We start from the raw sequence: 11,204 nt of genomic DNA on the forward strand, positions 1-11,204 counted from the left end.
CTATCAGGGGAAAAACGCATAGCTATATGTTTCTATATCAAGATTTCTTTTCTAAACCCACCTTCCCTCTAACAAGGTTTTTAAAGGGAATTATTTTGGAAATCATTTGTGGTGTTTTGGTTGAAACAGCCTTCCAGGAAAACGAGCAGCGAACGACTTCACTTGTATAATCTCTCTGCAAAGACCCTAAATTCGGGCCAAAGCGGGGCTGAGAACTGCCCGATGCATGCTGGGATCTGGAGTCTTTCCTCTCCGAACTGCAAAGTGCTCTGGGATTGCCCGGCCGCTCCCATATCTCGCGATGCTATCCTCTCTTCTTCTTGGCCCTATGACCACCCCCCCCAACGTGTTTTTCAAATCCACCAATGGGCACACGGCGTAGGCTCGAACCAGCCAATCGGAATGCGGGAACACCGGGAAATTTAAATCGCGCCGGCCGGCAGCACGAGCCACACCGTCTTTGGGCTGAGCCGTGGTGGACGTTTTCAGGGCAGCTGGCTTGCACCCTAACGCGCCTCGCACCGCCTGTTGTGGAAGCCTGAGCCGACCGTGTAGGTAGGAACTCAAGCCGGAGTCCGGCCGGAGCGATAACGGCAGGCCTGCAGGCCGCGCTTCGCTTGCGGGTGGCGGGAGGGGAGGGCCCAAGCACACGCCCGACCTGGCTTTGGCCTCCCTCGTTGACGAGGCCTCGGGGACGTCGTTCGTTGACGAGGCGGCTGTTTGGCGATGCGAGTGCTTGGGCTTTAGGGCGCCGCGGCTTTGCGAACCGCAGCGAGAGCCCTTGCGCATCGCGGCCCGGGAAATCGGTGAGGCCCGAGGGCGAGAGTCCCGGGAGGCGGCCGGGCGCCCGTTCCCGGCTGCGTCTTCCCGGGGTGGGGGGCAGGGGGCAGGGCCTGGCGACGGGGGTGGCAGTTGGAAGCATTCTCTCTTAATACGTAGGCCCGGGGCGGGCTGTGGCACAGTTTCGTCTAAGAATATCACGGAATGGAAGCTAACATATTGTAAGGACTTGTACTTTTGTCGCTTTTTGGCGATTGCTGTTAAGGATCTCAGTTTGAATGAATCACAGTTGAGATCCGTCTAATTAAGTGCATTCGCTCGAAATTCCTGGAAATGAAATCAGACGCTAGAGATGCATAACTGCGTCTCAAGTTTTCACTTTCGCCAGGAGATGTTATGGAAGACTCTATCATGTCATAATGAGCCAGATTTCTCTTTAATTTTCAGGTGTGGAAAATGCACCTATTTTGGCCATTTAAAGACAGCAGATAGAGCCTCCAGAGGATATTGGATTTGTTGCCCCCTAGGACTTTGATTTTAACTGTGAGCTCAGTGGCCCTACTTTGTCTTCAATTCACTAGTTAACTGAAATAGTTCAATTGTACTGTCCAGTATGGTAGTCAGCAAACCGAAGTGGTTGGTCCAAATTGGGTTATGCTGTAAGCTTAAAGTATACAGAAGATTTCTAAGGCTTTACTATGAAAAAAGTGTAAAATATCTCAATAACTGGAAATATTATAACATGTTGAAATGAGGATGTATTGGGTGTGTTGGGTTAAATAGAATACATTAAAGTTATTTTCATTCCTTGCTTTTTGAAAAATGCAAAAATGGAAATTGAAATTGATACAGCCTGCATACTATCTCTGACGGACAGCACTGCTCCAAGAAGTCTCCGGCCCTTCAGAGGGAGGGGACTACTACTGTGTGGCTGGCTAAGTCACTATTTCACAGTGCTGACAAAGGAAGTTGCTCCTCTAATGTACTAGTGTGGATGCAATACATGCTTGATGATTCTCTTAATGCTGCTCTTATTGACCAAACAAAATGATAAAAAGGAAATGTTTTCTTTTCCTCTGTTGTCTAGCTTTCTCTCTTTGTCTCCTAGCCATGTCCACCAACGAGAATGCTAATTCACCAGCTGCCCGCCTTAACAGATTCAAGAACAAGGGGAAAGACAGTACAGTGAGTACCTTCTGCTGCTTTCCTATGGTATTTTTTTTTTTTAATGGAAAGACATTTGGGAAGGGGTCAAAACTTTGAGGAACTTTGAAATAAATGCTCTCACTTGGCAAGAAAAACTGATACAGTAGGTGAAGTGCCATGTATCTTTTTTCAAGGAAATGAGGCGCCGCCGAATAGAAGTTAATGTGGAGCTGAGGAAAGCTAAGAAGGATGACCAGATGCTGAAAAGGAGAAATGTAAGCTCATTTCCTGATGACGCAACTTCTCCACTGCAGGAAAACCGCAACAACCAGGTAAATATGTTTTAGGTTATGAATTATGGCTGATTCAGAAAATCAATATGGTGCTTTTTTTAGAAATTTAAACAACATTCCTAGCCTAATGGTTTTAACTATCAACTTAGTGAAGATCTTTTTTTCTGTCCTCAATCAGTAATTCTAATGAGTTGTCTTCTTTTTTCCCCACTCTCCGTAACTTACTGAAGCTGATTCCAAGGTCTCCTTTAGCTCTGAACTCCCTTCAGGTTTCCCTGCATTCCGTTGTTCAGAAAGTTAGTGTGTCCAGAAGCAATCGTTTTCCAATTTTGTGGGGTGTTTCCTATTTTTTATATTTGTCACCATCTTTGTTCAGATCTTTTTACTCTTGAAATATTTTAAGAAAATTTTTGTTCATGTTTATTTTTGAAAGAGTTTGAGACAGAGCATGAGCAGGGGAGGGGCAGAGAGGGAGACACAGAATCTGAAGCAGACTCCAGGCTCTGAGCTGTCAGCACAGAGCCCGACGTGGGGCTCGAACTCAAACCGCAAGATCATGACTGAGCCAAAGTCCAGCGCTTAACTGACTAAGCCTCCCAGGCGCCCCTTCCCTGAAATATTTTCATTGATCTTCTAATTTATCAGTCCCTTCATTCTATATACCTAAAAATATTCTTTAAATGCCTCACATTCTATACACCTAGAAATATTCTTCAAATACTGTTTAGACTTGTTATTTCTCTGCTTAAAAACTTTGGTAGGTCTTTTTAATGTTTATTTATTTTGAGAGAGAGACACACATGCAAATGCACTTGTGGGAGAGACCGAGAAGAAGAGAGAGAAAGAAGCCCAAATAGGCTCCTTGCTTGTCAGTGCAGAGCCTGACGAAGCCTTTATCTCACCAGGGGAGATAATGACCTGAGCCTAAATTGTTTTAAGATCTTATATTTGAGTAATGTCCACACCCAACATGGGGCTCAAACTCACAACCCTGAGATCAAGAGTCACAGGCTCCACCAACTGAGCCAGTCAGGTGCCCCTGGAAGGTTTATTTTTGTAAATTAGATCCATCTTAGATTTTCAGATTTAGGTTTTTTATCTTTAAAAGATATTGGGAACTTTCCTGCTTTTTTTCATTCTGCTTTCCTTTAGTGCTCTATTTTTTTTTCACAAAATAGTACCTTTGTGCTATTTGTAGAGTACTATATTCAAATTCTATCTTCTTACAGCACTTCTTGATCAACCTAAAAGGAAAATTTTCCCTCTTCAGAATTCCCATACCACCCCTGCTGTGCATCACAAATGGAGAGTAAATGTTTGTATAGTTGCCATTTATTTTATGGTGTCTATTTTTCGCATTTTCCTTGTTAAGTTGTAAGCTTTTATGGAAAAAGGGACAGTGTCTTTTTGAGTTAATTATAGCACTAGGTCTCAAGCCCTTCTATGGTGTTCACAACATGAAGCATTTTTGTAGCACTGTACCGTGGAAATGCATACATTATAAGCTTAGATATGAAAATGCCCAGCACATTGCCTATATAACTGCATCCTTTTCTCCCTGACAGCAGATCTGAATGTAGGTGACTGAGACTAATGTAGAACAACCTTCAAACTGCTCTAATTTCACTTATTAGATTGTTTATGGCCACCTCCTTTAGTGACAAAATGCTGGGATAATACTCCATAATTTGAGACTCCAGTGGTTCATAACACCAAGTTTGAGCGGCGTTCTACACTTAAAATAATGAATAATTAACAGCCCAAATTATGCCTAAGCCTAAACCTACACTAACTGATTTTAAACCACAAAAGGTCTTCACAGTGGCAGGTAGAGATTTTATTGTTTATATTTAATATTAATTTGCAAACTTAATCCCATTGTCCTTGTAGGGCACTGTCAATTGGTCTGTTGATGACATTGTCAAAGGCATAAATAGCAACAATTTGGAAAGCCAGCTCCAGGCTACTCAAGCTGCTAGGTACGTCTTTTCTGCTATAGTGTGAATGACCTAAAATATCAGCCTTTAAAATTTTTTTGTTGTTGGGAAAGAGACAGACAGATGGCATGGGTAAAATAAAGGTTAATTTGGTCAAAAGCCTGATTTCATTAGAGTCTTCCCTGAGGTGAAACTGTAATTGCCTAAAGTCCCACCCACCCCCAGTGATGACTGTTAACCTTTTGGTATACCTTTTAAGTAAATTAGTTTTGTCAAAGTGGCATTTCAAAGTGGTGTCAGAGAAAGTCCCACCCACCCCCAGTGATAATCACTGTTAACCTTTTGGTATACCTTTTAAGTAAGTTTTGTCAAAGTGGCATTTCAAAGTGGTGTCAGAGAAAGGAGGAATTGTTCAGTAAGTGGGACTGGTACATGCAGTTGGAATGGTGCATTTACTCCCTTTCCGTCAAACACGAATATTTATGACATCTGTGACAGAATTAATAATTCTGTAGTTTGACAGTGTATTGAAAACCAGTCCAACTGACAAATGACGAAGGAAAAGATATTTAACCTCCCTAGTAGTTAGAGATGCACAAATTACCCCAATTCTGTCAGATTATTGAAATTTTAAAGTGATAAGGTCTAAAGTAGTTTTGGGGGATGCAGAGAGGAGGCTAATTTCCATTACTGGTAATATTTTGATTTTGGATAAAAGGTAGTTAAGACCCCGTGGTGGGGTAGCACCATGCAATGAGTCTGTTCATCCTTAAATCCCAGGATGTCTCAACGTTTAGTGAGGTTTAGAAGGTTGTCTGCAGTTAATAAACTCTTGAATTGCCTTTTAAGTTGATTTTGACAGAAACTTTTGTTATTCCCCTTCAACTTTTCTTTCTCTTTTTGCTTACTTTTAGGAAACTGCTTTCTAGGGAAAAACAGCCTCCCATAGACAACATAATCCGAGCTGGTTTGATTCCAAAATTTGTGTCCTTCTTGGGCAGAACTGATTGTAGTCCCATTCAGTTCGAATCTGCCTGGGCCCTCACTAACATTGCTTCCGGGACATCAGAACAGACCAAGGCTGTGGTAGATGGAGGCGCTATCCCAGCATTCATTTCTCTGTTGGCCTCTTCCCATGCCCACATCAGTGAGCAAGCTGTATGGGCTCTAGGAAACATTGCAGGTACTTGGATTTAAATTTCTTTCCTTTTTTTTAATGTTTATTTTTGAGAGAGACAAGGGAGCGTGAGAGAGGTGGGGCAGAGAGAGAGAGGGAGATACAGACTCTAAAGCAGGCTTCAGGCACTGAGCTGTCAGCACAGAGCCCAACGTGGGGCTCAGTCTCTCTGGACTGCGAGATCATGACCTGAACCAAAGCTTAACCAATTGAGCCACTCAGGCGCCCTGGATTTAAAATTCTCTTGACTGATTATTTCTAATCATACTGAGGTTGGGAGAAGTGCCTTATTATAAGTAATCGTGACCTGTGTGTTTAAGTTTGTTTCCAGTGCTTATCAGGGCTGATAGTGGCATCCTCATAAGTTAGGGATTTCCAAGTGTTGTCTCTGTGGTAAGACTGTGGTGTGTTCAGTCACTGAACGTTAATGGTGCTAGACAGTAGTTTATAATTAACTTTGCCTTTATTTAGGTGATGGTTCAGTTTTCCGAGACTTGGTTATCAAGTATGGTGCAATTGACCCGCTGTTGGCTCTCCTTGCTGTCCCTGATATGTCATCTTTAGCAGTAAGTTACCAACAGAAGTCCAGTTTCTCACTTTTTGATTCTAATTTTTCCCGTCTCCTCAAAATACAGAGGACCTCTCATTGTGTTTTTCTTTCCTCTCAGTGCGGTTACTTACGGAACCTTACGTGGACACTTTCAAACCTTTGTCGCAACAAGAATCCCGCGCCCCCGTTAGATGCTGTTGAGCAGATTCTTCCTACCTTAGTTCGTCTTCTGCATCACGATGACCCAGAAGTACTAGCAGATACCTGCTGGGCCATTTCCTACCTTACTGATGGTCCAAATGAACGGATTGAAATGGTCGTGAAAACAGGAGTTGTGCCCCAACTTGTGAAGCTTCTAGGAGCTACTGAATTGCCCATTGTGGTAAGTTGTTAACTTTATTATTGTTTTTGAGAGAGTGTGACCAGGGGAGAGGGGCAGAGGGAGAGAGAGAATCCTAAGCAGCCTCTGTGCTCCATGGGGAGCCAGATGTGGGGGTTGATCCCATGAACCTGGGATCATGACCTGAGCCAAAATCAAGAGTTGGACGCTCAACCAACTGAGCCATTCAGGTGCCCCAGTTGTTAACTTTTTTTTTTTTTAGCGTTTATGTTTGAGAGAGAGACCGTGTGAGTGGGAAAGGGGCAAGATAACAGCTGCCATCTCCATTTCCTTTTCAGACTCCTGCGCTGAGAGCCATAGGAAATATTGTCACTGGGACAGATGAACAGACTCAGGTTGTAATAGAAGCAGGAGCACTTGCTGTCTTTCCCAGCTTGCTAACGAACCCCAAAACTAATATTCAGAAGGAAGCTACGTGGACAATGTCGAACATCACAGCTGGTCGCCAGGACCAGATACAGCAAGTTGTGAATCACGGATTAGTGCCATTCCTTGTTGGCATTCTCTCTAAGGTAATGAAGCCTTAACTTAATCAAAGGATGTTAGTGTTTATGGATGGACACTTGGTAGAGTTGTGCTTGATAAGATTCTTAATGTGCCCAGGCTGGGTTCTATTTCTAGTTCGTTGGATGGAATCAGTTGGTAGTTTCTGTCCTTGTTTTTCTAAAACAATACATTTGGAATTTTATTTTTACAGTCGTTTCTAAAGTAAACTTCTTTCCTCATGTTTATTAGGCAGACTTTAAGACACAAAAGGAAGCTGTGTGGGCTGTGACCAACTATACAAGTGGCGGAACAGTTGAGCAGATTGTGTACCTTGTTCACTGTGGCATAATAGAGCCACTGATGAACCTCTTAACTGCAAAAGATACCAAAATTATTTTGGTTATTCTGGATGCCATTTCAAACAACTTTCAGAAAAGTGTGAAGGTAACATTTGAATTGGGGCTTGATAAGTGATGATGCTTAGACTCCGTGTAGGGCAGCTAAGTTTACTTAGTAGGCCACAGAATTAGAAAGGCTATTTATGTGGGCCACACTCTTGGTAAGACGTGACAAGGGATTATAAGAGATCTAAAGCAGGTGACAAGTGAATGACCTGAATTGAAATCAAATCCGTATGTGGACACTATTCATTCCTATCTGTTTTGTCAAGAATCTTTAATGTCATACTGAATTTTGGTGAAATTAAATTTTGATGACTTAGTTATCGAATTGGTTTTCTTCTGATTGCATTCCTAACTGACCTGAGCATTGCTAGCATGTGGTGCTTCGTCCCAGGGGTCGGTGGGAGGTAGCTCCTACCTAACGACTTCTGATTATGGAAATTTTACCTCCAAGAGTCCAGTCTAGAATGATGATGTTTGGTGCATCCATCACCCAGAATAAATAATTTGTCAACATTTGGCCTACTCTCCTACTCCCTCTTACCTAAGTCCTCTATAAATTATCTGGAAGCAAATAAGTTATTTCATCTGTAAATATTTATCTTCTAATTTGAGGACTTTAAAAAAAGCTAACCAGAATATTTTTATACCTAATAAGTTCTTTTATTTTTTTTTTTAGTGTTTTATTTATTTCTGAGAGAGAGAGAGTGCAAGGGGAGGAGGGGCAGAGAGGGGGGAGATACAGAATCCAAAGCAGGCTCCAGGCTCTGAGCTGTCAGCATGGAGCCTGACACAGGGCTCGAACCCATGAACTGAGATCATGACCTGAGCTGAAGTTGGACGCTTAACTGACCAAGCCACCCAGGTGCCCTGACATGGGTCATTTTTAAATTTGCCTGGGTAATTTTGATCCTTATTGAGAACTACTTGTAAGATCTCTGGCTGTGAGCAATTACAGATCTGATCACCTTGAATTAAAAAAAAATTTTTTTAATGCTTATTTATTTTTGAGCGAGAGAGAGAGCATGAGTAGGGGAGAGGCAGAGAGAGAGGGAGACACAGAATCTGAAGCCGGCTCCAGGCTCTGAACTGCCAGCACAGAGCCCAATGTGGGGCTTGAACTTCCAAGCTATGAGATCATGACCTGAGCCAGAGTCAGACACCTAACCAACTGAGCCACGCAGGTGCCCCTGATCACCTTGAATTTTTAAAAAATGTAAACTGGAGATAAAAACAATCTCAGGGTTGTTGCAGGAACTTTCAAGTGTTTGTTTGATATGTATATCAGTATCCAAACATAAACTTTGTTTTTATCATTAAATTGGAACATTCAGTAAGTTCCAGTAAACTGAGAATTTCTTTTAGGCTGCTGAGAAACTAGGTGAAACTGAGAAACTCAGTATAATGATTGAAGAATGTGGAGGTTTGGACAAAATTGAAGCTCTGCAAAACCATGAAAATGAGTCTGTGTACAAAGCTTCGTTAAACTTGATTGAGAAATATTTCTCTGTAGAGGTAAGTAACATGGTAGTGTTAACAAGCAGTAGGAAAATACACAAAAGACAAGCCCATAAGATTTTTTTCCCCTTACCCTTTTTAAGTGAGCCCCATAACCTTGTTAAATACAGCAAAATATCACTGTGAGTAGGACATAATGTACATATTTGCTCCTCAAATATTTGGCTTGATGATCCTATCTTGAGAGATTAAAAAAATTTTTTAAATCACCACTCTACTTTCAAATGAATAGCTTTCTAGGGATTTTAGAATGTCTGGAAAGTAAGTTTGTGTGGGAGTTAATGGAGAAGGGGGCCAACTAATAAGTCTTTTCCATTTCCTACTGAAAAGTGGCAGGTGGGGAAGAAAATCTGTTTTTTTTTTTTTTGTTCTTGCGGTAGCATTCCGTAACCCATTCAGAATCTTCCTCTCCCAGGCACTCCTGAATTGGCAAGTTTCAGCAGCTCTGCGTGCACTTTTTGAAATACTGAAATACGGTATAGGATTGATTACAGGGGTGACATGCAGATGAAGACCTTAGGAGTAAATACAGACTTCGAGGCAGGCTACTGCTTAGAAGTGTGCCGTACTTGTGGGATTATATTGTTTGGTTTTGTTTTTTAATACTTCTAGGAAGAAGAAGATCAAAATGTTGTGCCAGAAACTACCTCTGAAGGCTACACATTCCAAGTTCAGGATGGCACTCCCGGGACCTTTAACTTTTAGATTGTGCAGCTGAGGCATAAAGTTGTTTGTTGTGTACTATGTTTGGTATAAGTTTGTCTTCCTGTTTCTCTACTCAGAACTCTTTTTAAATGTGTTTTGTTATTGTAGCACTTTTTAAAATGGAAACTATACTTGAACAGTTCCAAACTGTACAAACTGTATGAAGCTTCTCCTCTCAGTGAGTTTCGTATTTCTATGTGGAATCTCATATCTTGCAGCGTCCTGTAAATAAAGATTAAATTCCACCCTTTTCTTTACTTCACTGGTTCTATGTATTGCTTTCTGATTTGGGGTTCTTCAGCTTGCAGATGCAGCGTGGCCCAGCCAAACCGTTGTGATGAACCAGAGGTGTGATTCTGGTCGGGACCTTGTTTGATGTAAGATTTGTGATGTCATCAAGGATATAGGGGTGATCACTTTCTTCCTACCCATTTCCGAGTTCCGCTTTGTTCTAGGCTGCTGCTTTGTAAATCATGGCTGTTGGCGCTTCCAGACTTTTCAATCCACTACACACCAGTCAGAAAAGAATTTTTCAGAAGTTTTCACCTGAAAATGAGCAAAATTTCCCAGAAGCCCTCAGCCAGTATCTTCTTAAATCTCACTGGCCAGGGAGATGAGATAAAAAAATAAATTTAATCGCAACTCTATCCCAGAGCTAGAAGTGGAATTCATTCCTCCCAAACTTTGAGGCTGAACGTGGTTTCAAAGCTGAGCCCTGACGTCACGTGGGAAAGTTTACCCAGAAGGTTCTGTTTAACCGGTAAGGGGTGGGGGTCCAAGTGTCCTCGCTTTTTAACTTAATTCCCATCTACTCCCATACATTCTAGACTGAGAGCCACTACTCTGAGGAATAGTTGTGCTATTAGCAGTATGGGAAATGGAGTTGGGGGAGGGAGGGGAGGTTGGCCACGGTGCCCCCCAAGTCTTAGGACAAATGAAATACACTTGAAAGCGCTACTGTCCGTTGCTCCTTTGGTGGAAACGAACTGAGCCAAGCCTCCACTGCTGATGCCGGACAGCTCTGCCTGCTTGTTTTCCCATAGAAGATCCAGAGCTGTGGTGGGCCCTCAGGCCGAAGACTAAAATTAAAAATGACTTACGACCACAAAGGGCTACTGTATTCAGTAAAATAAGACAGTTTTCCAAGTCAGTAGTAGTGTAGTAGTGTAGTGCAACACATTCCCACTTTCTCTCCGTGGGTACAAGTGTAAGGACAGTCGTCTTCCGCCCCAGCCAACCTACACACGAATTCGTTTTACCTTTTGCAAATAACAAGCTTTTAAAGTTCCCGCTATGAAACAGAATATGCAGTGCTTGTTTGGGTGGAGAAACAAGAGACTGCATTGGCTAATGCTTATGTGAAGCACCTGCAGCCGAGGCTTAATTGGACACTAAGCTGCGTTCCGTGGGGTCCTCCCCAGTTTAGGGCCCCTCATTTGGACCCCTGGTCCTTTCCTTGGCTTTCTCTGTATGAAGTCTTCCCTAAAGAGACAGGAGAGAAGTCACAAAACCACGCCGACTGCCCTCCCTGTTCCACCTACTCACTCCACTGCACGTCCCTTAGATGCTGGATCCAAAAGCCTGGAATATGAGAAAAGAGAACGTGGACGTAAACCTGGACACCGAAGGTTTTTGTTTTAAGGTAGGTGGAGCCCAGTGGGCCTCGAGGGGCTGGTGCAATGCACACTGGCAGAGAGTGTAAGGTCTTTCGACCTTAGAGTGAAAGCATAACGCAATAGGGAGGTAATGGGCAGGAGACAGCCGATTGCCAGGAGTGCATGTTCATATTTTAGATAACATTTTAGCATGCT

The 11,204-nt window shown here is 42.6% G+C and overlaps 1 protein-coding gene across 4 annotated transcripts; it reads left to right on the forward strand.

The window, feature by feature from the left end:
* The first annotated feature begins 441 nt into the window (after positions 1–441).
* Positions 442–9,651, forward strand: KPNA2 (karyopherin subunit alpha 2). 4 transcript variants are annotated; one of them, XM_039236012.1, is made up of 11 exons: positions 442–555; positions 1,868–1,965; positions 2,121–2,258; positions 4,110–4,198; positions 5,071–5,339; positions 5,805–5,899; positions 6,002–6,265; positions 6,562–6,795; positions 7,019–7,207; positions 8,536–8,685; positions 9,301–9,651. In XM_039236012.1, the coding sequence occupies exons 2-11, from the start codon at positions 1,891–1,893 to the stop codon at positions 9,391–9,393; spliced, it is 1,596 nt and encodes a 531-aa protein (XP_039091943.1). In that variant the 5' UTR covers positions 442–555; positions 1,868–1,890; the 3' UTR covers positions 9,394–9,651. The 4 variants fall into 4 exon arrangements, with proteins under 4 accessions (XP_039091943.1, XP_039091940.1, XP_039091941.1 ...); XM_039236009.1 differs by lacking the exons at positions 8,536–8,685; positions 9,301–9,651 and having other exon boundaries at positions 1,889–1,965; positions 7,019–7,258; XM_039236010.1 differs by lacking the exons at positions 8,536–8,685; positions 9,301–9,651 and having other exon boundaries at positions 442–551; positions 7,019–7,258.
* Positions 9,652–11,204: the final 1,553 nt, after the last annotated feature.

The sequence above is a fragment of the Hyaena hyaena genome, unplaced genomic scaffold (assembly GCF_003009895.1).
Source record: "Hyaena hyaena isolate Hyena2069 unplaced genomic scaffold, ASM300989v1 scaffold_104, whole genome shotgun sequence".
Classification (NCBI taxonomy): domain Eukaryota; kingdom Metazoa; phylum Chordata; class Mammalia; order Carnivora; family Hyaenidae; genus Hyaena; species Hyaena hyaena.